This window comes from Perca flavescens, chromosome 13, assembly GCF_004354835.1.
Source record: "Perca flavescens isolate YP-PL-M2 chromosome 13, PFLA_1.0, whole genome shotgun sequence".
NCBI lineage: Eukaryota > Metazoa > Chordata > Actinopteri > Perciformes > Percidae > Perca > Perca flavescens.
Window position 1 is genome coordinate 10454059 of NC_041343.1, and position 27216 is coordinate 10481274.

At 40.8% G+C, this 27216-nt stretch overlaps 1 protein-coding gene across 1 annotated transcript; it reads left to right on the forward strand.

Moving 5' to 3' along the window:
* Positions 1 to 766: 766 nt before the first annotated feature.
* Positions 767 to 16794, forward strand: ammecr1 (AMMECR nuclear protein 1). Its single transcript, XM_028595821.1, has 6 exons — positions 767 to 2226; positions 8938 to 9048; positions 10383 to 10497; positions 10844 to 10934; positions 11057 to 11153; positions 13359 to 16794. The coding sequence occupies exons 1-6, from the start codon at positions 1736 to 1738 to the stop codon at positions 13471 to 13473; spliced, it is 1020 nt and encodes a 339-aa protein (XP_028451622.1). The 5' UTR covers positions 767 to 1735; the 3' UTR covers positions 13474 to 16794.
* Positions 16795 to 27216: the final 10422 nt, after the last annotated feature.

Genomic DNA, 27216 nt, shown 5'->3' on the forward strand with positions numbered 1-27216 from the left:
CTTCAGAAAGTAAAATGTCTTTACATGAATCCAACATATTATTAGCAAATATAAATCAGCCTATTTGTGAGAAAAAAACACTGATGATAGGCTTAATGGCCTATCGGTAAGGTATAGTCACTAAGATAGCTATCCACAGATAAAGTTAATAAGGATTCACTGTGCCACATGTATGTTTTTTTTTGTAAAGGTTATTTTTGGGGCATTTTCGGCCTTTATTCTTGACAGGGCAGCTGAAGACATGAAAGGGGAAAGAGAATGGTAACGACATGCAGCAAAGGGCCGCAGGTCAGAATCAAGGCTCGCTGCGTCGAGGAGTAAAACCTCTATGGGCGCCTGCTCTAGTCTACCAACTGAGCTATCTGGGCGCCCCACAAGCATGTTTAACATTATAACATAACTGATAAAATCATGCCAACAAATATTTTAATAGCTTAGTATTCTATGCACTAAAAGGGTAAAGGCTTTAGGCAGCCCACACGTTATTGTAGGCCCAGTTTAATTTAATATCCAACTTTATTTTATACAATATAGGCCTACTGTATAGGGGTCCCTGCCCCGTTTCCCTTAAAAACAGTGAAGACCCCTAGGCTACCGATAGTTTTCCATGCACGCACGCATGCATGCGTATGGACGTCGGGAGCGCGCATGCTTCCACGGCAATAGCACATTTGATACCCCCAGAAGCTACGCAGAATGTGTAGCAACTGTGCGCAACCCACTTTCTGAATCCGCTTCCGACGTGCCGACGACACCGATGCTTGTGCCCACCACAGACTGATCAGGGCTTTTACCCGAACAGCACTGAATGGTAGCAGCTGAGAGACGGGTGCGGAGCGATGGTTGCCAAACCCTGAGGATTTCTCACGGCTCACGGACTAGAATGCTCTATATGTATCCCCATAAACGGATGACAACCTCCAAACAAACCTACTGAAAACTTTCAGTTCTACGTTTGACGCGGAGCTGTTATTTAGAATTTTTAGAAGAACAGGCATCATGCAGGTGCAAACTGTGGGCTAACGTTACTGAAATGACTTGCTCGGCGTTGATGCGTTTGTATAGTGCCATGCCAAACCCGCATTGTCAGATGCCATTTTACTCTGCGTTATCCCAGTGTCTGGAATTCCAACATACTGGGCCTGTTGTGTAATTAGAAGTTCGTGAGGCAGTGGCAAACAAGCTGGTGCAATGAGAAGCTACGCTACCCAACACATTTTGCGCAATTTGTGCTAAAGCTTATGGGTCCTGTGTACTCAAGCTACCGGCTTCCACTTGGAGAGGTGTGCTGCTGGGCTACAGCGCACTGGCTGTCGGCTTCACATCTGGACCGCCTGGCTACTGTCATCTGCGGCCTGTTTGGACTGTTCACTCCCTGAACATTTAGGGGAACTGACTGAGATCGCCTCAGATGGTTTCTTGTTAGGGAAAAGGGGGTGAATATTTGGCTGGGACTTGACGTTATCGGTGATCCACTGGAACACCGTTGTCCAAAGCTGGACTGGCTGACTACTCAAGGAAAAAACGCATATCCAGCTATGGATTTTGCTTAGCGAAGTCACGCATTTTTAAAGGCAACGCTAGGGTGACATTGCAGTCTTCTCACATAGGTTATTTCGTCGTCCGACAAAAAAATAAAAGAGTGAAAGTGGAGTATTGTCCGTCATACGTATCAACGCAGTGGGATTTCTACGTCTGGTCGGCGTTCACCCCCTCCCTTCCCGCGGTGACGGTTATGGGTCGGAAGCGGTGTGTCGGTGCAGATTGTTCCAAGATGGCGGCCGGGTGCTGCGGGGTGAAGAAGCAGAAGCTGTCGGGATCGCCCGGGTCGGGGGGTCCCGGTGGGGTGGGGATAGGAAACGGGGTGGTAGGAACCGGACATTGTGGCTCGGAGTTGGGGATTGGCTCCTCCGCGACCGTTGCAGCAGCGGCGAACGTGATCAGAGCCAACGGCCTGGGGGGACCCGGGGGTAGCGTTAGCAGCAGCAGCAGCAGTAGTAGCAGCAGCAGCGGCGGCGGCGGCGGCTCAAACGCTCTGTCCCCAGCCCAGGCCGGTTACACTTCATCCGGCCTCTCCCCAAATCTCAGCTCGGGACCTGGTTCGGGAGGTGGAAGCAGAAAAATGGTCGTCTCAGCGGAGATGTGCTGCTTCTGTTTTGACGTCCTTTATTGCCACCTCTACGGATACCAGCCTCCAAGAACACCCAGGTTTACAAATGATCCCTAGTGAGTATCTTTGTCTTTTGTTGTTTTGCTGCATGTCAAAGCTCATCGATGTAGTCTCCCAACTAATGTCTTTTGCGGCACACTTGGTGGGATTGCCTCTGGATTCTGCTTCAGTGTTGAGGGCACAAACTGTCACATCAAAACAACATTTGACTTATAATGAATTTAACGTGAAAACTCGCGATCATAGCTTAATTTGGCCAAGTTGGAATTTGGGCCTTGTCGCCTTGACTGTCGGTACCATAGAAAAACAGTGTCTATATGGTCGGCACTGGCCCGCAACTCCACTAACCTAGCTAGCTAACATTAACGTTAGAATGAATGATTTAATAGGATGTTATCATGCTATGTTACCTTTGACTAAATGATGTACTCTGATGTATTTTTATATTTCCCGTCGCTACTCAGCGAAATGAACATTATGCAATACTGTTTGTCTAACTCAAATACCACTGGCTGACGTTGAGCCTGTTTGCTACAAGCTAGCTAGCTAATATTAGCTAGCCACTGACACTAAAGCTAAAAAGGGTGGAAACGAGTAAGATAACATTGCTTATTTTGTCGGGTTAACAGTAGACGTTTTGCTAGTTACGGTAGAGCTTTTAAACCGCTAAAATACTACACATTAAAAGTCACCGTTAGTAATATAAATATTTTATGTTGCACTCAATGAACTCTGAATTGCCACATACCAGGCTTAGCTTTGTAAGCTACATTAGCTTAGCAACGAAGCACAAATTAGCTTTTGGTAAGTAATTTAATAGCTAAATGTCTTAAAGCGCTCTATGGGATCACTATAACCGGTCACATTAATCGCTCGTTTTACAGTCTCTGGTAGGTGTACTGTCGAATTAATTAAGGGACACTAACGTTAACCGAGTTCAGCACCAACCAAAGACTGTAAAAAGAAGGTACCAACAAAGAAAATGTGGTTCCTGATAAGTCCTAAACATTCCTTATCGCCAAATTTAACAAAAATAATGCATTGGCAATGTTATATAAATATAAAAACAAATGCAGTGTTTATTCATTTGAAGCATTCACTGACCACGACCAAATTAACAAAAAGATTAATGTAACGTTATGCTTTCTGCCCGTGACCGCCCTCCACTGAAACATGTTGACCCCACCTCAGCTAAGCGTTGTAATGTGATGTAATATGTGACTTTGCCGGGGTTTTACTTATATTTTGAGGCTCTGAAGTTATTGTTTACAATTACAACTAGAGTTTACTATTCCAGTGTATTGACTTGAAATGAGCGAAGAAACTTTGGGGTGACTTATTGACAAGCGCCATGTTTAAATGTATCAAAATAGTCAAAGGAATTGCCGTATTGTGTTTTTCAAATGTTTCTTTCTATGGTCATAACAAATTAAAGTGTACAATTAAAAGGCACTCTTTAACTTCCCCATTCAGACACTAATAATAATGGTGTGTACATTTCAGGTGTATATGATGGTTTGTGAATGGTGTGTGTTTAATGTAAACAGTTCCAAAACTCAGGGTTTTTGCAGGTAATAATTATGGTTAGGGCTGAGTACCGAGGTCAAAACTTTTTTAGGCACCGACCAAATTGCCTCCTTAGTATCGAGTGTCAAAAATGCCTCGTCATTCAATACCAAATTTCTAGCCTGGTTGACACCAGACCCTTCTCAGCTGTAACTGAGAGTGGGTCTGGGAAATTAATTTCTAGAGGGGCGTCACCAACGGACGCCACTCACCAGTAGGGACTCACCTTGGTGTCGTCCCTCCAAACCCTACTTTCTCCTTGAATGTGTTGCATATTGCAAACTTGTTATCTTCTGCACACGCGCTGAAGAATTCCCAAACAGCTGACATGTTGCAGGTTAATTCACGACGTTCCCGACATGTGGGAGAATAGCGCGAGACGCTTCACACCGAAGCGGTCGCGCGCCACACACGGCAGAAAAGTTTAGAGAAAGGAAAAAGAGACTGTGCTGTGTGCGTGCGTCTTTGAGAATTGTAACTCGTATAACTTATGGTGTCAGTTAATTGTAGAGTTGACCGGCATGAAATCGGCATATGTCACACTGACCTGCAGTTCGCTGAGCACGTGAAGCACGGCTTCGGTAGCACTCATGTTGAATGTAAACAAAAAGCTGCTCGCCGTCGCTGCGCTATCGTCGTCACGTAAAGCCCGCCTCAGCGATTGGGATTGGTGTAAAGCCCGCCTCAGCAGTTGTGATTGATGCCTCAGGCTACCAAATTTCAGTACCTAAGGAGTAAATCTCATCAGTGTCAGTAAGCCAATAAGCATGAAGTGTGTTTCTACCAAGATCTAATAATGCTGGTGATTGGCTGTCTAACGTTACACGTCGTAGAGACATGCAGGAAAAACTCTACGTTACGCACAGAGACAGGGCTCGCTAGTAGGAGCTGAAAAATAAATAAGGGATTTGTGCTGTAATGTTGTAATTTCTTTTTGTTTAAATGAATTTGATAAAATTGGTATCAAAAAAAAGTATCGTTCAGGAACCTTTTATCGAAGTCACGGTATTGGTATCTGTACCGGTATCGAAAATGTTTGAATGATACCCAGCCCTAATTATGGTAAACAATCCCTCATAACCACTGTATATGTGTTTAATAAATTCTTCTTACTCAGCACATTCCCATCACAATGCTTTTTTGCCTTTTTATAGTTGAGACTGTATTGGATAATGAGTCTGTTGAAATGCTGCTTCTGGCATGTTGACCTTTGGAAGAAAATCCAACCTACTGAAGCCTTTTAATTATACAAGCGTAGCCTCAAAAAGTATCACACTAACATCTCTATCTAGAGTCTACCTCAAAATCACCTCAGCCAATTCCAGGCAAAGGCTTTACACATTTAAATATGAGAACCATTTAAAACTGATAGTGGTGCAGCAAACACTGAACAATGAATTGACGTTTCCGAAACAGAGTGGCTACAGCTAACTGTACCACGTCTTTTGTCTTAGCTAGACTAACCAACTAACCATACATGTGGATAATCGAGAAATGCAGACCCAATGCTTAATTTTTTTGCCACTACATTTCAGACATTCCTGATTACATACATGGCTGCCTCCTATAAATTAATCCACAAGTTCAGACTCAAATATGTGAGCTACCACAGAATATTTTCCCAGTCCTCTCTCTCCCACTGTTGGTGTGTTCATTTAAAAATCCCTTTCAAGACCATTACTTCAAGGCGTGGTCCCAATGTCCATGCTAAGCAATAAACCTTCATAAGCATTAACGGATGTCACCTGTGCGATCATTGCCAAAGATTTCCTGAATGGATATAGTTTGATGAAAAAATTAAGTGTTTGCTGCTGATGATTATTATGATTAGTAATGTCTTTTGATCAAAACAGTTGAAAACATCAACATAATGTGGGTCCTTTTGTATGTTGAGCAGAAGTATTTGTTGCTATGTACATTTGTAAATTTTTATTTGTATTTTCCGTGTCATCCCCAATTGTAAATTGTGTTTAATTTCCTTCAGCCGGGACATGGGGAAAGTGTTCAGAAAGGGCTCAGAAAGCCATTTAGCTTTACACAGCGGAAGCTTTCAAAATAGTTTTTTTTTTTTTTTTTTTTTTTAACTTGCACAATCAATGTAGATCTGAGCATGCAATACTTAAACTTCCCAACAGCCCTTAGAGAAATACATTTAATTTGAATTAAATGAATGAATTAAGTTTGTCCGTGTTAAAGGGTGAACATTGGGGTTGTGCCTAACCTTCACCACATGGAACTAAGGTCTAAAGCCAAGCAGCCAATCAGAATAGGAATGTAGAAATGTGAAAACTCCAACAGGTTTGAGAAACTCTTAATTCTGGTCCGTGGTGTCCTCGACATGTCCTTCACTTGGGGGCATTGTCAGATTGAATTATTGAAATGCTCCGAAGAACAACTACATTTAAAATAGGCACAGTGCTCAGCAAAGTTAGCCAGTGAACAATTCAGTGCCTCAGATTGTGAATATTTTGTCACGTTTCATGACCTTTTTTAGATAGTGGTACAAAAATTTAGAAATGGGAACCCAGGTTTCTTACAAATGGGCCATTTTATTTGAAGTCATGGTAAACTCATGAATTCATTGTGAATCACGTTGAGACAGTTGTGTTTCTGCTGTCTAGACCGACTGTCTAGCTCATCGTATCGTACATATTGTTGGTATTTGTAAAACAGCAAGACTTCATACAAATGAAGGGGCACATGCTGCTGTCACTCAATATATGTGCAAAGGTAGCAGCTTCAAGGAACTACACAGAACACAGGATGCATTCTTTAAAAAAAAAAAAAAAAAAAAAAAAAAAGCTTCATTTTGACTGCAAGAAGACCAATGGACCACGCTAGCCAGCGAGCGCTGCTACAGGTACGTTAGCATAACTAGTCGGCCAATTTAGCTAGCTTACTTAAGTTGACTTGAATGGTTGTGCAACTTGTTAAGACAACTTTAGTAATTTGATCGGGTAGGGTTAATTGAAATCTGTGTAATGTTATGTTTGCTAACTTATAGCTATACAGTAAACTACTTTTATTTTTGTAGCTATAGTAAGCTAAACAAACAACTGACATTTAAGATTACAATTTTAAAGTAATAAGTAGCTAGCAAACATGCTGTCTTGTTAATCCATGTTATCTTATCCATTGTGCTACCAAATGGTAAACACCAGCAATCTTTTCCTTTCTACATCACCCTTTGCCCCTGTCGATCCCCTCCCCCCCCCCCCTGAGGACAACGCCGGAGGAGCCTTTCCTCACTGGTAGACAAGGGGGAAATGTTTCAGGAAAGGTATAATGAAGCCACTGGAAAGTTGCCATATAAAGGTTTCTGAGGAACTGCTGGGTGAAACTTGTAAGACATCAAATTCTACATCGGTGACCATTAGACACCACTTCATTTTTTTTATTTATTTTTTTGCATTAGACCATTTAGACCATTTTGCACCTATGTGCTGTAGCTGTAATTTTTTGTTCCTTTGTAATTTACATTTTTGTTTTTAATTACTGGTACTTCATTGAATCAGAACTCGAAATTTTGGTTTTAATTTTGTAAAACGGTTGTTTCATATGTGAAGAAGCTAAAAATAAAATGTAAGATTTGTTCAAAGAGAAAATGTCTCATGTATGTTTCTTTTTGTAAAATTTGAATTTTAAAGCCTTTTTTTGTAGGAACAGTGTAGGAATTCTAGTTGAAGACTCTCTATGGATTAAACAAAAAAAGACATTGTGTACAAGCCAGTGTCAAAATTGAAGTACCGGTATTAGTTCTGGTATTCACAATGTCTTTACCGGGGAAACACTCTGAGCTAATATTTTTTTCCTTTTTTCTCCTTTTCTCTTTACACTACTACACACACTCTTCAATTTTTGTTATTAGAGCAAGAGACAGGAAAAAAAATCACCACGTTGTATCAGTAGTAGCTGTATCAGTAGTGGCTCCATACTGGTCTATTTAAAAAAAGAAATGTCGGAAATAGTAGGAAAGATAAATAACAAATATCTGTGCTTTATGAGTCTGTTTCAAAGAAGACAAGAAAACACTTGTTTCCATAAAATAATCAGTCTGTTACCAAAATATTACTCAGTGACACAAGTAATATTGCTCAAGTATGAACGTGTCCTGCTGAATTTAGATTTTTAATTGGTGCTCTTAAACTTGGACTGGTGCTCATATTAAGAGGAACAATAATCTGGAGTCCTGCGATGATATGTGACTCGTCATCTGAGAACAAGACCTTTTGATGGCCAAGTGACAATAAATTAGTGAGTCAGATTTATCTTTACACAGTGAAGATCAAAATGAGATCTGCCATGTACTGTTGAGCAACCTGGTCAAAGTGTCACAGTGGATCTGAAGCATCATGACGCACAACACAACAAATGCGCACAACACAACACACAATGTAGTTTTGTGGAAGAAAATACACTGAAGCAAAAAAAACCAAAACGGGATCAGTTATGCAGCCAGTGAAGGCCGCTAAAATGGTTAAAACTGACGGTGTACGTTCCATTAGACATGCATTAGACAATTGACTGGAAAGCACAAATGAAAGTTGTCTGGTGTAGAAAAGGGTGTCTTTCTTTATTTACATATTGCATTGCAATCGTGCAGTTATGCACAACTTTGGTTCTGGTCCACTGTGATGCCTACCAACAATGTCACAACGTTGAGTGTTCTCTCATTTGCTTAATTCAATGAACATTACTGATGCAAACCCAAATGAGATGCCTTTTAAACTAAACTGAAGCACTGTTGGGTCCTGTTATGCAGTATTTTTCGGGTTATTGTCATTAACACATTTTGTTTATGAAGCAGACACGCGATACATTTTTACTAGACATCCTTCATGTGAACAATTTCACTAGGCTAAATTACATGCTAATGTTCTTTACCGGAAGCAGTTGCAGCATCCCTATAACTTCATGAAGGCTATATTGTTTCAAAAAAGAATAGGTTATCAAGTCATGAGTGGACAGATGGACCCACGCTATGAACAAAAGTCTGCAGTCTTGGATGAACGCTGATCCGTCATGGTGTAGAAGACACGTGTGTCAGTTTAACCTCATGTGAATCACAGCTGTGGCATACACCATCAAAATTGACTGATGTGTGCCGATAACCAACTTTTGTACTCTACAGAAATGTACATCCGATGTGCACGTTATTAAAATTCGACTCTGTTAACACGGTCCCCTTTGTTGTTTTTCAGCCCGCTGTTTGTCACATGGAAAATAGGCAGAGACAAGCGGTTGCGAGGTTGTATAGGTACATTTTCTGCCATGAATCTGCACTCAGGACTCAGGGAGTACACCCTTACCAGGTAAGCAACAATACAAAGTTCTGTTTCTATGTTTCCAAGCTATAGACCAAATGCTGCGATGGAGCATGAGAAATGGTGGCGCAGTAGTAAAATACTATAAATTTAGAGAACAACCATCATTATTGGAATAAAGACCCCTAACATGGGCGACCTTTTCAGTAGTAATAAATGACCCCCCAGAACTGATAGTTGGCCTGTGCATGAGTGCAAAAAAAACAAAACATAATTTCTGTTTCTTATAGTATTTGCTTTTGTTCTGTTTCATTCATGTAGCTTGCAGTGAGGAGCGTGTGTCTCCTTTGATCCCAGGTCCTGGGGCTTCAAAAAATATTCAAAAAGGTTATTAATGTCCATAAGTAGGTTTTTTTTTTTTTTTTTTTTTTTTTCATTAATGTTTTCTGTTATTTATTTATTTAGACAAATGGGTACTGTATATGTGTGAGCATTCTTATTAACCGTCAAACTGCAGTTACACTGAGTTAGCAACACAAGTTATCAACACGTTGATGTAGCAATATGCTGAAGTCCTTTTTATTTAGTCCTGATGACCTGGCACTCGTGAGATCAATAGGACAGGCAGTGACACAAATGAAATGTAGTGATAACTGTAATGTATGCACTGTTGTAAATGTGTTTTTTAATTCAAACATTTGTGTTGTGATAATAAAGAGTCCTTGTGTAGTTGTATTGGGAGTCCGGGGAACACCGTGACACAGGTTTAACCCACATTGGTGGATCATCCGACTGGTGGGTTAAACGCTGGTTGGGCACTACTTGGCTTTGGTGGACAAGTGTTTTCAATTAGAACATCAACATATATGTTACGAATATTTGAAATGTCACGTTAACCATTACGTGACGTATCTAACAAATGAGAGACCGCATGGGGCGTGAGAGTGAGTCTTTCAGTGTAAACGGGGCCCTCTGTAAATACCTGGTGTGGAATGTTTTTCAACAGCACTTTTGACCTGAGGGCAGACACACAGCTGATGTGTCAAATATATGTAAACAGACAGCGCCTAACTGGTACTGTGTACAGACACACACGCATTACAAACAGCATTGAGCTGCTGTGAGCGGCCATGCTCCGAGTCCATGCTGCGACCACACTGGCCTCTGTATGTCCATAGGTCATCTACGTTAGAGAAAAGGCATTACTGAACCCTCCGATAAAATAAAAATAAAGGTAATTGGAGTGCCTCACATTTTCAAACTCTGCACACAGTAGTCAAACCATTGGGCCTCTTCACGCTTGATTATACCTCCCTTTTTTCTTTTCTTTTTTCTGAATCACCTCTTGATATGGAATTTTCTTTGTGCTTATATGCATGCAGTGCCCTTAAAGACAGCCGCTTCCCCCCTATGACAAGGGATGAGCTGCCTCGCCTCTTCTGCTCAGTGTCTCTTCTCACCAACTTTGAAGACGTTGGGGATTACCTTGACTGGGAGGTAAGAGACATGGTTTGCTAAATTTGCATTGTGAAGTGTGGTGCCTAAATGCTCACTCTTTCGGTTATTACTACACTGCAGCTTCTACACATTTTTTTTTTTTTTTTTTTTTTTTTTTTTTTTTAAGGGGTTTACATTTTTTTTCCCCAAACAAGACTAAAACTAAGTTAAATGCTAATTATGCTGTAACCTGTTAGAACAAATGCAAAAATGTGGTATTTGTCGCAGAATGTAACTGTTCTCCATATTGGATTAAGGCTTGCTCTTTTGACAACTTTGACTTTGTTGGATGGAGCGATTTATGGTGTAAAAAATGCGTTGATTTCATGCATGTCTTGAATTCTAGGTGGGTGTTCACGGTATAAGGATAGAGTTTTTCAATGAAAAAGGATCAAAGCGCACCGCCACCTACTTACCAGAGGTTGCAAAGGAGCAAGGTGAGATCTATTTGTGCGCCAAACAAATCCAGCCTCATCTGCTTTTTACAGAGACATTGAATGTTGCGCCAGATGTGGATTTTCAGGAATGTGTAAAGAGATTTAACTCTTATTTCATTAAGGTTGGGACCACATTCAAACCATAGATTCCTTACTACGAAAGGGAGGTTACAAAGCCCCCATCACAAATGACTTCAGGAAGACCATTAAGTTAACCAGGTAAGATTATGACTTATTGTGTGCATATATATTAATGTGTCCCTGAGATACTCTTCTTGCCTTGGTGATTGGTGCATACATAGACAGACATATTAAACATTAATATGAGATTAACAATAAATACAGAAATATATATATATAGGACGATATGCAAAATTGGGATATCGAATATTTCATAATTTGTACAATCCGACCCCCCAAACATGAAAAGAGCTGAAGGAAGTTAAAGAGAAAACAAATAACGCACACTATAACCTTCTAAACAATTATATGTAGCGATTTTAATACTGTAGGGGTTTGTTTGACTGTATTTGTTGTACAAAATCATGATCGTCCCGCACGAGAGTAAGCTGCTACTAGTTCTTACCTTGCGCGTTATGACGTTCACTCATGTCAACATAGATGGCGGCGCGCGATTGTCCAGCGGCTCTCCTGTCGTGTATATTTATACAAGTACGTACAGCCACACTGAACTAATCAATACAGGACCACGATACAACACAGCCGTTACGAGAGCCTTCCAGGCGGCTCATAACATCCTGGAGGACATAGCCTGACCGAGCCCTCCAGGTTGTTGTCGGCGCTAGCACGCCGAGCTAGCTATCTACCGGCAGGATGAGAAAATGACTCCGGCACGACCAGAGGCGGAGGACTGCATTTTTGTGCACAATGAATGGAGTACCAACTGCAGGATCGTTGACCAGCACGGCTCACCTGACCTGGAGCCCTGTCGGTAATATACTGACTATTTTATTTACTACGAAAACGGCACACTGCCGTTTACATAGCCCCCGATGCTAACGTTAGCAAAAGTTTGGTTCACTGCTAACCATAGTGAACAAACTGCAGCGCGATCACCTGGATACGGGATACAGGGGACTTTTACAAGGCGTCCTTAAAGTCTGTTCCCCTCCAGCTTTCTCCCAGCATGTAGATTGTGTTACTAGAGGGAAGAACACACTAGACCATGTATACTCTAACATCAAAAAAAGCACACAGAACTGCACCTCTCCCTCACCTGGGCCAGTCAGATCACATCCAACTCCTGATCCCAGCATAAGTCCCGGTCAGAAGGACTATACAGCCAAGTAGGACAATCAGAACCTAGTCTGACCCGGCCCTGTCCCAGCTCCAGGACTGCTTCCAATAAGGACATGGTTGTGTGCAATATGTTACAGAACAGAGCCCTTTGTTTATGGTTATGATTTCATCTTGCTTGTACATTTTCCCAAGAGAACCACCGAAATAGCCTCCGAACAAGGCTTCTTTTAACTTCTAGAAGGATTTCATAAATATCGTCTGAATATCGATATCAAGATATTGAAAATAAATATTGAGATATTCATTTTTGTCAATATCTCCCACCTCTAACACACACACACACACACACACACACACACACACAAATAGCTGTAAAAATAAGTCCTAAAATCTTATGCAAATATGCATGTATGTACAAGTTTTGCCAACCAAGCAGAATTGGTAAAACTGAACATAAAGCTAACATGAATTAAATAAAAGAAGAAGAAAAACTAATTATGCATGCATTATATCCTCTGCCACTGAAGTCGCTTAAAGGAGAACTCCACTGTTTTTACACATCAGTCTGTTTACAGGTATTGGGGAGAAGTACTGCATATGTGAAAAAAATCTGTATAAAGCCTTTTGCGGCTCCAGAAGGAGCCGTGTGAAAGCTGCCTTAAATGATGTCACTTGAGTCCGCATTGGTTGGGTCTGAAGATAAGTTTGAAAATGAAAATATCTGGGGGGTGTAGAGTTAGAAAGAAGTGAGATCAGTAGACCTCTGTAGCCCACTCTACATCTCATCTCATCATTAGCCACTACTAGAATAACTCCTCCAAATGAACTGTCGTTGGTCGATTTGCTTTGTGGGTAATGTAGGTGCTACATTTTGACAAGGAAGAAGAATGCATGGAATTAATAAAAAAAAAAAAAAAAAAAAAAGTTATGCTGCATCAATTTTATACTTTAAAAAAAAAAAAAAAACTGTCCATTGTGAGACCGACAAAAAAAAAAAAAATGCATATTTTGCAAATATTTGTTGTCCTGTCTGAGACTTCCTAAATCCAGTATTGACTCATCTGTATTAAACAGGGTGATCGGAACAGACTGTGGCCGATCATAGCTTTCCTAACGTGACACGTAGGTCGGCCAGCCTTTACAAACATCTCGTCTCATCCCTAGGTACCGTAGCGAGAAGTTGACAATGGGTTATGCAGAGTACATCGCCCACCGCCAGCACCATCACTACCAGAACGGCATTGGGCACCCTCTACCACCCTACAACCATTATTCCTGACAGCGAGCCGCATGACCAATCATTGGACCTCTCCGCGGACCTTTTCCCAGGAGAGCCTGCCCCCTCCTGGTCTAGCTATTTCTACTACTGTACCATTTTATGATGATAGTTTCCGTTGCCATGCCGGCCGTCTCCCAGACGTTGACGTGGCAACGGGTGGCAACGAAGCATCATTTGGCAAGAAATCCACATTTCTTTTTCTTTGCCTGAGTTTTTGCAGCATATGTACACGTGTATCTATACCCCCCCCCCTATCCACTAATATTTTTTTAAAATTTAAACAAATATTAGATTTTATCAAAATTTCGTCTTTTCAGCAAATCTAATCAGGATTTTGATTCTGTGGATGGAAGGAAGTCTCTTTATGGTGGATTTGTCTTGCGCTTATATTGTTTGGGCTTTGCTTCAGTTTAAATTCTCTCGAAGAAAATTCTTATTTTTTTTCCCATCTTTATTTTATCTTAATATCCAGACATGTATACCATGTAGCAACGCAACTGCAGTTCTCAAAGGCAGTGTCATCTCTATTCTGATTCCTCTCAAAAAAAGAAAACAGATTGACTGACTGTTGAGCCTTGTAAACTCTTGTAGTGTTGTAGTTGGAACTATATATTGGGATCTGTATACTCCAAAGTATAGATAGTAGGATTGTGATGCCCTTTGCTGGTATTGTTTATTGTTTGAGCTCACAATTGTGGGTGTGTGTATTTCTCGGTGTGTGGATATAGATGTTGGTCTGCCACAAGATGAAAACCAGTAGAGTCAATTTAGAAATGACCTAAAGATTCCCGACCGTTTTGGAAACCTCCCCCCTAAATATTTGTCGTGTTTTGTGGTGGAACCTGTACACGTTGAACGGAGTTTGTTTGGCTAGAACTTTCAGCAATGTTCCCTCTTTTGTGTAACTTTTTTTTTTTTTTTTTTTTAATTCAAGGTAATTGTGGAGGAAGCCATTTTGTCTGAGGATAATCACGTCTGCGCCGGGGATTTGCTAATTATCCATGTAAAAAAAAATTGTCTATAAGTGGGTCTGATTTGCCTGCATTGGAGAGGGGGAGCAGGTGTAACTACAGGTCCCTGGGGGGGAAAAAATATGTGCATGGACAATGCTTTCATTTAAATTTACCGGGTCTGTTGGTGTCTTGAGTTTACTGGCAGGGAGTCACTTGAGTGGGACATGCTGTAACTACTTAAAGCCATATTCTCTTTTTATTCCACACTTTGCGAGGTTGGTCTGTTGTTTGGCTTGAATTGCCAGAAGTACATTCGGTACCACTTGGCTGGTAACCTCTAACATATTGGATCTTCAACCTCCCTGAATGCAATCGTACCACCAGCCAGCCTCAGGCAAGGCTCCATCAGTAAATACTAGTCAAAGGCGACAGTTTCAGCCATTTGTCGGAGGTCTCGTGTATTGCCCGTGTCGTCGTGTAAACGTTGTCTTGCCTCTTCAGATTATAGCTAACCATTTTGTCACTCGTTCACAAAGTATGATGTGTTTAAAATTGTCATTTTGAAAGAAGACTCACCACGACGAGACGCACAAAGGAAGCGATCTAATGAACACGTTGGTGTCATGTAGAAGTGCACGTCATTGTGCTTTATTTTTTATTTTCTTTTAGATTCCGAAGCAGTTGCTGTAATGCAGCAAGTTTATTTAGTTGTTGAAACCGCACCACCGCCGTTCTCCTCTTTAACACTCTGCTGTTCAGTGAGATCCCGTTGATCTGTTTATGTCCACGGCACAGATTCCGCGGCCTGTTTTGTCAGCTGTAGGTTCGAGCGAACACAGTTGAATTAGTTGGGGCAGAATCTCTGCATGGGGCCTGGCGGCTTGCAGTTTAAGGTCTACAAATAAAAAGCCAGGGCTTTGTGAGGACTTAAGAAGCCATTTCCCATCCAGATATTACTTGTTAGGAGTCACATCCACACACACTAGGCTAGTGAGAATGTTTGAGCTGTTGTTTTGCTTTGGGTTCAGCTTTAGTTTTGCCAACTGGAATTTTTGAGAGGGTCTTGTTACTCGACATACTCGACATACTCGTAACAGCCTTTACTAACTGACAGGTTATTTTTTTTTCTTTATGCAAAAATGTCAAGGGCTTTTGGCACTCCATCCACAGTAACCCGAAATGACCCATATTTAAGTTGTGTTGCCTTAAATGAATGATTAAATAGATGATGGGCCGGTAGATGATGCGCTGACTGTTTCTCCGTCCCGTGGTTTGGTCTTTCCCAGCTCCCATCTTCACACCACAGTGTAGGAAAGGGCCTCAGATGTTTTTTTCCTCACTTGAATGCTAATACTCTGTTAGACTTGCGGGGGCTCCTGTATGCCTGCAGTCTCCCGTTTGCTCACGTCTTAACCCAGCTGCTGGTCCTCAATTCTTTTTTACTTTTTTTTTTTTTAAAGCCCCACATAAACACATTCTCTTAAAATAATGTCGGGCACTGTGGTGTTGTTCCCCCTAAATGTTTAAACCACGGAAGATCGTTTCATGCCTCGTAAAATGTATGCTTTCCATGATGGACACACTACACACTACATCAAAAGTTTGAAAGAGGAACAGTCAGGCTTTCATTTCCTGGTCCATTTTAATACAGCACAACCTGAATTCTTCTGCTGCAAAACCAAATTGACCATGCTCTTTTACATATATGTCTTTGTATACACATGCAATGTATTTTGTTGCATGTATGAGTATGAGACCTATGGTTTTATCCATGATATGCTTGATCTATGGCTTAGACACTCTTATTAACCATTTAAGAGATTTAAAAGACAAATATGGTGCTATCGGACCTCATATTGGGGTGGTCACAGCTCGTGACTGGTCATGCGGACTCATTGATCATATCATACTTAAAGATGCTACGTGTAAGATTTTCTCTTCAGTGTGTTGCTGTGAAATGAGTTATGACGGCACATTTTAATAACTGAAGGATGCGACTGTGGCCGAAAAACAAACGGTAGCCCCCAAGCAACCTGTGCTCTCATGAACCACTGCGGGTGACTTTGGGATCAATTCCCTATGGGAATAGAACAGACTGACATTCTTAATCACATATAACAAAGAAGGAAAAGTCCCCGCAGCAAACGCGTCATAGGGGCTATTGAATGTACAATGGTCGTTATTACAATTTAACAGCGATATGTATTAAAAGAGAGAATCCTACATGTGTTACCTTTACTATCCTTGATATATGCAGATCTGTTCAACAGGTGTTTTTTTTTTTTTTTTTTTTTTTTTTGTTCCTACATGTGCAAGTCAACACCCCTGCAGGTTTTGAAAGGACAAGAAGCCACACGTAGCCTCTCCCCCACCCACTCCCCCCTCCTCGATGACTCCCTACACTGGCCCAACCTCATGGCCTAGTTTGTCAAGGTGTGTCGTTCGGTAGTTAATGGCAGTAGTAGTGACCGTTGCCTCTCCCGGAAGAACATCCTCCGTTCCCCTCCCCCCCCCCACCCCCCCCCCACCCCACCCCTTAGCTGCTGAATCGTTTGATCTCTGGAAAGGCAAGGTTTGATTTGTTGACTAATGGGGGGAAAAAGGTCCTGTTGCAGAGGCTTTTTTTTTTCCGCAGCCTCTCAAACTACGTTGAAGGTATGCATCTCCTACATAACGGGATGCAGAGCTAATGTTTTCCGTAGAACGCGCAGGAAATAGTCCCGCTTCTGTACTGATTAACTGTTTTTAAAGCATCAATACCTCATGGGATATTACGGAACGACATTTGAAGTTTGTTGTAGCAGATTGTGTTTTGGTTTCCATACCAGGGTTAAGAGTTCGGCCTCAGCGTTCCTCTCATGTTTCGTGGGGAATGCTCAAGCTCATTTTACCTTTTGTATGTTTGACGGGAACCAAAGATGCCAGCGGCCATGCCCAAATGCTGCTCTTCAGGCCTGGCTTCCTGTCCTTCCAAAAGACAACCCTGCATTTGACAAAATGTTTTTTTTTTTTTTTTTTGTGTGTGTGTGCGATTTCTCAACTGTCTAGATTTATTAAGCAACCGAATTTTTCGATGATTTTTTCATTGAATCCATCTCTGAAGCCGTACGTGGCATCAAGGATGGTTAAAAATGGTTGCAAATTGTTGTTACTTGTTTTGTTTGTTATTATTATTATCATTATTGTTAGTAGTATTAGTGTTATTATTGCTATAATTTACAAAAATGAAAATCCCATGATGTGCCTCCTAGCTTTATGGGTTTATAAATGTTTTTTTTCCCTAAAGACCAGCAGTTATACTTTGTATAAAAGATGGATTTTACCTTATTTTTTATGCCATTAAAGATGAAAAAGCCTGTTTTCGTTACTCTGGACCCAGTAGCTGCACTGGTATACAATCGCACTGATAGATGAATAATAATTAAAAAAAGAAAAGAATAAATGAATCAATAATAATAATGATAATGACAAATGAAATAAGAACTACAATAAACTTGTGTTTGAAGCTTTTATTAAAAAAAGTTAAAAAGCAAATAAAAAAAGAAAATGACTGTTTTTGTACATCAAAATAAATTCTTTTCAAAAGAATATTTTGGATCTAGTTTCAAAATTATTTTAGTGGTTTTCTATGTTCTGAAATTTTGAGACACTGACTTCGAAGACGTGTCACTGTACAAAATGACTTTTCTGTTGCAGTGGCCTGATGGGCTGGGAGGGTTGCCTGGTGTAACTCCTCATACCAATTTTTCTTTCTTTTTTTCTTTTGATTTTTTGGATCTTTTTATTTTTTATTTAGTAACTTGAAAAAATGTTTATGGAATAATATGAACTGGGAACTTCAAATCCATCCCCTGTAGAGCTAGACCCTTCCTCATTTCCTATTGAATTGCTGTTAGTGTGACAAGACTTGAAATGGGCATTTATCATGGTAGTATGACTCCAAAAGAAAAAAACCACAAAAACAAACTTACACAAAAAAAACAAAAGAAAAGTAATGAGTTTTAAAAAAAAAAGTGTGGGGAGGGTTGAAAGAATCTATATAGATGGGTTATCTGAACATGTAAGCAATGGATGTGAAGATGTAGTTTTAAACATTGTTATTACCTTTTAAAATCATTTATTCAATAAAAAATAAAAAAAATCTACTGAAAAGAAGAACGCGTGTCATTCTATTTTCTTTCAGTGCACACACATCCACAGATGCAGTATTTCATTTCTGTGTTTCAACATTTGACTACTGATGGGCTAAGGCAGGGATCTTCAACAGGGGGTCCGGGACCCCTACGGTGTCCTCGGAGTCAATGCAGGGGCGGCCTGCAAGTTATTGTTAATTTTTGAACGTTTTTTTTTCAAAAATGTAAAGTCTTAACATGAATCCAGCATATTAGCAAATATAAATCCCAACTGCTTACTGGCCTATAGTCAAGGTAGTCCCTAAGGCCATTCGCAGATGTTTGCCACATGTATGTTTAACATTAAAACGTGAGTTATAAAATCATGCCAACAATTGTTAGGCTATTTGAATAGCTTAGTATTCTATGCAAAAAAAGGTATGTATAAAGACTTTAGGCTGCCCTACAAATTATTGTAGGCCCAGTTTAATTTGCAACTGCATTTTAAACACCATATATAGTAGGGGGTCCCTGCTACATGTCTCTTTCAGTTAAGAGGTCCTTGGCTTGAAGACCCCTGGTCTATGGATTATGTCATTTGGTCCGTTACAGTTCACACTTACTTTATTAATGCTCATATTCTTGGTCAACATTTTGTATCCTTGTTCAGCTTGATCCATGCTGAGCAGTTTGCCATGAGTGATCAGGGTAAAATTGAATGCCGGATGGCCTAAAATAAAATAACATGACAAGGCTGGATTGGATTGGACCCCGGCAAGTGGTCTGTCCTTTTTTGAATACCAAACTTGCTTTCAGTAGTTTTCATCTGAACTATTTTCTACTAAAGAAAACTGTCCCCATGAAAACTCTCCCTGGTGAAGTCTGTGGATTTTGCTTTCTGTACATTTCATTCACACCTACAGTATTGGGTTGGATGTATATATCTTTTAGAGAGAAAATGTGTCAAAACCTGGGCAAATAGACAAGAAACCATCTGCATGGATGCCAATAAGGATAAATTGAGAAAATTTGTGAACTGACCCTACACACTGAATGAGGTTGTCATCTTGCGACCCCTCAGAATTAGCTCTGAGGCGGCCTCTTCAACCAAACCGTGATTTTTCCTTCTCGGATTATTTCATTTTATAAAATGTCCCTGTAGCTTGTGAGTAAAATCATTGATTATAAAAAAAACAACCTGACAAATAATTCTGTGCAGCAGCAACTATTATCTCTTCTGCCTCCCAAACCTGTTAGTCATGACCCCTCACACTTATCTTGCAACCCCATGGAGGGGGGGCCCGACCCCCGTGTTGGGAACCCCTGCTCTAGGTATTGGCCGGGTCAGCCAAACTCTCTTCCAGTTTTATTTGAATAAGTTTTAAAAGGTACATTTTTCTAATAATTTTCATGGAAAAAAAACATTGAAACATCGAAACAATTGACCTGTTTGGCGACCCCTCAGATTTATCTTGTGACCCCCTCGGGGGGTCCCGACCCCCATGTTGGGAACACTGGCAGTAGAGCATGCAGGGCACATGCTGTGGCTGTGGGCTAAATGAGGATTTTCTGGCTCCAGTAAGTTGGAGTGGCCAACAACAAGCTATACAAAATCCTTTTTCACAAATCTATGGCATAAACTAAACAAGGGTGCTCTTAGTTGCTGAAAAAAACATGTGACAGCAGCAATAGAATATTATGTTGCCATCTGCTGATGAAGATCGTGTGATATGATTAAAAGCTCTAAGGAGAGAGAATGGATTTTTGTGTATAATATGAAAATTGTATCGGTGACTTTGATCTGTGTGGTGACCTAGTGGAAATGCTCTGTAAAAGTGATGTCCCACTAGACCGTAGTATAATGCCACATCTAGGGCTGAGAACTAATTTCAATACTTTTTAGGCACCGACTGAATTGCCTCTAAAGTATTGATTATTGAAAAAATGCCTCGTCACTCAATACCCAATTTTTAATACCTAAGGAGTAAATCTCATCAGCGCCAGTGAGCCAATAAGCACGCAACATGCTTCTACCAAGATCTAATAATGTTTGTGATTGGCTGTTTAGCGTTACACGTTGTAGAGACATGCAGGAAAAACTCTACATTGCTCAGAGATGGGGCCTCACGTAGTAGGGGCTGAAAAACAAATCAAAAAAAAATTGTGCCGTAATGTTGTCATTTCTTTTTGTTTTATAAAATTGGAATCGAAAAAAAGGAATTGGAAATTTTTAAACGATTCCCCTATACATCATATCTGTGGGGGGGGGTCACAGGTCCAACAACAGATCACACTTCTAACCCAAGAATGTTTGGCGTCGTCAAACCGCAACCCTACTATCCATCCAGGAACGATATAAGAGAAATTACAGTTCACGTGTTCATTATTATGTTGATAATATTTTTAGTGTCTGCCTCATGTAAAGCCTTCCAATCCTAAACACCATACTGGTGTGTGATGCTGGAAGTCAATTCACATAATTGTAGAAAAAGCACTGATACATTACATCAATGCACGGTACTCAATACAGTGGATAGAAATAACATTTTGTGCTGCTCCAAGCATTGAAAACTCACACAGTGATGGGTCTCATGTATTCCATTACAATATAGCCTTGCAACAAATTTTTAAAATACTTCAACAGCTATTGGAAGGAAATTTGGTACAGACATCCATGCCCCCCCTCGGGAGTATTTGTAATAACTTTGATGTTCCCCTGAGTTTTCATCTAGCTCCAATTTCGAGTCCAATTTAAAATGTTTCCAATACTTTTGGTTCATGATCAAACATTAATGCAAAACTAATGACGTTCCCATTAGCCTCAGCTGCGCTTTGTGTTCAGTTCTAATTAACAAATTGCTAACGAGCTAAAGTAAGATGGTGACCGTTCCCTGCTAAACATAAGCATGTTAGCATGGTTATTGTGAGCATGTTAGCATTTTAGCTCAAAGCGTAGCTCTATCTAAATGGCTTTAGATGATTGTTTTTTTAATGCTACGTTCTTTTAAAATGTGTGTAGAAATGACGCTTATGTTGAATAGACTACTTTTGTAAATGTATAGTAATTGTTTGGATTGTAAATGAGTCAAAACCAAACCCTGAATTGGCCCTCAGGTATGTAATATGTCTATTTCATTCATAACAATAACTTTACAATGCGCAATGTGGTTGTACGTCAGTAGCCAACATTAAATTACGCCCCCCCTTCCATTTAGCGCAGACGTGTTATTCCTTTCAGTCCGTGTTTGTGTTGGCCTACTCTTTTCTTTTCCGTTTTCCCCCTTTAGTTGTGTAAAGCGTCCGTGGGTTTCATGAAATGCCCTATAGGTTTTATTTAAGTTATTATTACATTGGTTGCAACAACAAACTCTTAAAGGTGCTGTAGGTAGGATTGGGAAGATCCAGGATTTAGCCAAAACATGTGAACATCAACAACTTCTCAGTCCCTCCCCCGCTTTCTGCTAAAGCCCAAAAACGTTCTCCTAAGCCCCTCCCCCCACAAGGGAGAATGAATGCGTGTGTATGAGCAGTGATTGATTCACAGTTAGACAGCCCACTTGCCATGATTGGTGCATCTGAACAGGGAGCGTGGATTTTTGCTAATTGCACTACAGGCTGTAGGTGGTGCCAGAGGAGCCAGATTAAAAAAGTTTTTATTACCTGCTTCATGTAGTTCTACTGGAACATAGGGTCAGTTTCAGTAAATATGACAGAAAGTTAGTTAGTTTTATAAGTCTTAACTACTGCACCTTTAATGCTTTGGCTCGTAACACAGGGACAGTGATGCCCGGTTTAGCTCACGATACATCTAAAGTAGGCTAAATTACCGTATGCAACACTTGAAATGCAACGATGCATCTGTAGCGTATTCTCTTATTGTAAATGAATTATTATCTGTCTGAGCAAAACATTCATCGCAACTATATGACCTCCTAGACATTTACGACAGCAGCTGTGGTAAAAACACTACCTCTTTTGTCCAATGGGGCCGCCGACATCAACACAAACTGAAAGTTACATGAAGCCACTTTAAGTAACATTTTAAATGCAGGACTTTTACTTGCAGTATTTTTACACTGTGGTATTAGTACTGTTACTGAAGTAAAGGATCTGAATACTTCTTCCACCACTGCATTAATCTAACATTTTTGAATTTATTAAAACCAAATTTGCTTTTAGATTTTTAATAGTGCTTTTTGGACCATTCCTGTTTTTTTTTTTTAACTTTCTGTATATTTGTACTGGTAACAAACCCAGCACCTATGGCCACGTTGAGCTGCACACATACTGGAGCTTGTGTGGAGCTGGGACTGTAATAAGGAAAGGGATCCCAGAGACATGCTTGGCCTGACTCTGCCAGTTCCTCCACTGAAAGTGCTCAGCACCAAGTGAGGTGAAGTCTGAAAATAATTTACTGCCGGTAACGTGATATTCGGGGCTATATGTGCTCAGAGATAGTTAAATGGTTCAGTGTTGCTGCCCGTGTAAAAGCACCATGAACCCAGAGGCTGGCCTTAGATCAAATCCAAGCGACACTTTACTTTCTCTGCCTCTGGGCCTCCGTGGACCTATATAACTGCTGTGGTAAAAGCAGTAACTCCATCAAGTACATTTTCAATTTCGATTCAAGTCACTCTATATCACCAGGCATTTCTATTGTCTTGCCATATTTGTGTTACAAAATGTGTCAGGCGTATATATATATATATATATATATATATATATATATATATATATACAGTGGGGGAAATAAGTATTTGACCCCTTGCTGATTTTGCAGGTTTGCCCACTTACAAAGAATGCAAAAATCTACAATTTTAATCATATGTACATTCTAACAGTGAAAGACAGAATCCCAAAGAAAATTCCAGAAAATCACATCATATGAATTTATTAAAATTGATAACCATCTGATGAGGAAAAACAAGTATTTGACCCCCTGGACAAACACCATGTTAATATTTTGTAGAAAAGCCATTATTGGCCAGCACAGATGTCAAACGGTTTTTATAGTTGGTGACAAGGTTTGTGCACATTTCGGCAGGGATGTTGGCCCACTCCTCCCTGCAGACAGCCTCCAAATCATTCAGGTTCCGAGGTTGTCGCCTGGCAACTCGAATTTTAAGCTCCCTCCAAAGATTTTCAATCGGTTCAGGTCTGGAGACTGGCTAGGCCACTCCAGAACCTTGATGTGCTTCTTCTTCAGCCACTCTTTTGTTGCTTTGGCAGTGTGCTTAGGGTCGTTGTCGTGCTGAAACACCCATCCTCGACCCATCTTCAGCTCTCTCACTGAGGGAAGGAGATGTCGGTCCAGAATTCCACGATACATGGCCCCGTCCATCCTCCCCTCAATACGATGGAGTTGTCCCGTCCCCTTGGCTGAAAAGCACCCCCAAAGCATGATGTTGCCACCACCATGCTTGACGGTGGGGATGGTGTTCTTTGGGTTGTACTCGGTGTTCTTTGCCCTCCAAACACGACGAGTTGAGTTGAGGCCAAAAAGTTCTATTTTGGTCTCATCTGACCACATCACCTTCTTCCAGGCTTCTTCTGAGTCGTCCAGGTGGTGAATGGCGAACTTCATGCGGGCCTGTACATGTTTCTTCTTGAACAGGGGGACCTTGCGTGCGCTGCAGGATTTCAATCCATGACGGTGTAGTGTGTTACCAACCGTTTCTTTTGTAACTGTGGTCCCAGCTGCCTTCAGTTGATTCATCAGTTCCCCCCTTGTGGTTTTGGGATGATTCCTCACCGTTCGCATGATCAGGGACACCCCACGAGGCAAGATCTTGTGTGGAGGCCCAGACCGAGTGAGGTTGGCGGTGGTGTGGTGCTTCTTCCATTTCCTGATAACTGCACCGACAGTTGATCTTTTCTCTCCAAGTTGCTTTCCGATTCTCTTGTAGCCCATCCCAGCCTTGTGCAGATCAACAATCTTGTCCCTGATGTCCGTAGAAAGCTCTTTGGTCTTGCCCATGGTGGTGATGTTGGATGCTGGTTGTTTGGGTGTTGACAGGTGTCTTTTATACAGGTAACGAGGTGAGGCAGGTGTATTTGATGTAGATAATTGGTTCGGATTGGGGCTGTGTCTTTAAGAAAGACTAACTGGCTTGTAGGAGCCAGAATACTTGCTGTTTGTCCAGGGGGTCAAATACTTGTTTTTCCTCATCAGATGGTTATCAATTTTAATAAATTCATATGATGTGATTTTCTGGAATTTTCTTTGGGATTCTGTCTTTCACTGTTAGAATGTACATATGATTAAAATTGTAGATTTTTGCATTCTTTGTAAGTGGGCAAACCTGCAAAATCAGCAAGGGGTCAAATACTTATTTCCCCCACTGTATATATATATATTCCATTACCTGCTGTTACCTGGAGCAGTGATTGTGCCTGTGTTGTCCAAGAGACTAGCTGTTTGTCACGCTGAAGCCAAGACAACTACAACAACACCAGGTAAGTGAAGACGCTTCTCTGTTGCCTTTTATCTACTCTCAAATTTCTCAAATTGTCAAGTTTGTTTTATACCCAATATTTTTCCCTGCGCTGTGTGTTTCTGCATCTACAACGAGCACTGGAACACCTTTCTCTTCTTAATCCTCCTTCACCCTCTTTAGATTGACCGTCCGTAATGGCGAGGTGCTGGTCTGGCCTGAGTCACAGAGGCAGGGCAAGGCAACTTCATTTACAGTATGTACCACATTTCAGCACCACGCCAATTCAAAGTGCTTTACATAAAACATTAAAGGGCACTTAAAAACAATTAAAAACATTCATTCAAGAGAACAGAGCATAAAAAAACAAGCTAAAATAGAAAAAGACAGGTATGAAATCCAAGAGTAAAAGTTACAGTGCAGTGTAATTCAATTCAATTAAGGTAGGTCTGGACCACACTATCATTTACAAAGACCCAACAATTAGCCACGAGCAAAGCATTTGGTGCAACAGTGGCGAGGAAAAACTTCCTTTTAGGCAGAGACCTCGGACAGACCCAGGCTCTTTGTGGGCGGCATCTGTCGCTGCCGCTTAGGACACAGACACTGATACAGATATATAGATAGAGAGAAATATGATTCATAATAATTATTAGGGGTGGGAATCACCAGAGGCCTCACGATACGATATCATCACGATACAATATTATTACGATTTTAAAGATATTGCAATATTCGGCAATATATTGCAATTTTTTTACCTTTTTTCCAACTTCAAATTTTTCCCAATTTCAAATTATGCCCCCAAAAGAAAACTTTGTCAACATGTGTTTTATCTAAAAAGATACATTTCCCTGTTTGTTCATCTCACTTAAATTTTATTGCTGCAAAATGGGACTGTCAAGCAGACAAACTGACCAACACATATATAATAAAAGATTGATACTTGGCGTCTGTATATCGATACAGCATTGCCATGGAAAATATTGCGATACTATGCTGTATCGATTTTTTCCCCCACCCCTAATAATTATAGCAGTTGGAATGATGAACAGTGGGAGTTGTAGTAACAATAAAGATAGTGGAATTATGACCAAAAAATGGTAGTTGTAGCAGTTCAGGGCTATGCGTGGCATAGCCGGGAGTTGTGGGGCATAGTAGGGCATAGCAGGGCGTCGAGCCTTAGAAATGAACAATTACTGTACTTGATTTAATAGAAGGCAGCGTCAAAGAAAAGGTCTTCAGCCTTGATTTAAAAAACAGAGAGTTGCAGCGGACCTGCAGTTTCCTGGGAGTTTGTTCCAGATATGTGGTGCATAGAAACTGAACACCGCGTCTCCATCAATGTTTAATTCAGACTCTGGGGACAGGAAGCAGCGCTGTCCCGGTTGACCTGAGGTCTGGATGGTTCATTGAGTAGCAGCAGATCCGAAATGTATTTTGGCCCCGAACCATTCAGTGCTTTATAAACCGGCAGTAGCATGGCCTGTAGATATGTAGCAACATAGCTCGAGAGGAGGAACTCAGCGGAAGAGCCCCATATTCAAAAGAAGCAACATTTCCATAAGATATCTGCTTGCATTGGAGTGAGTCATTAAACAAAATGGCAACTCCACCTCCTTTCTTATTCACTTTAGTCTCACTGATAAAAAAGGAGCTGACTAGATGTGAACGGTAGTTTCAGTACAAAAACATAAAAATCAAGATTGTCCTATATAACAAAATCACTGATTAAAACTGATTTTCCTGCCAAAGACCTGACGTTTAATAATGCTAGTGTTAATTAGCATTATCCGCCGTGTTTGGGTCGGGCTGTGGCTGACAAGGAATGGATACGTTTGCAGTTGAGGGCTTCTTGTTTCTTAGCGGCTTCACCGTTGTTTTTCTGTTACCTGTCACGACAGAAATTGACGCAGCCTTTAGTACACAGGGCCAGGGATTGTCCTGGAAAGAGTCACGAGTGCAGCTCGCTGCATTTTGTACACTAGAAACCTCATCAGGCTGCAGAGACGGAGGACAATGCGCCCAGACATTTATTACAAAAGCAAAACGTTTTTTGAGTCAGGCAGCATCTTGGCTTCATTATAGTTAAGTGGTGTGCTGAGCTGAGAGTACCTATAGATTTGGGAAATAAGCTTATTCGCTTTCTTGCCAAGACTCTGATGAGGAAATTAATACCAATCATATCTGTTTGGTGAATATAAAGCTGGAGCCAGTGGCCAGTTAGCTTAGCATAAAGACTAA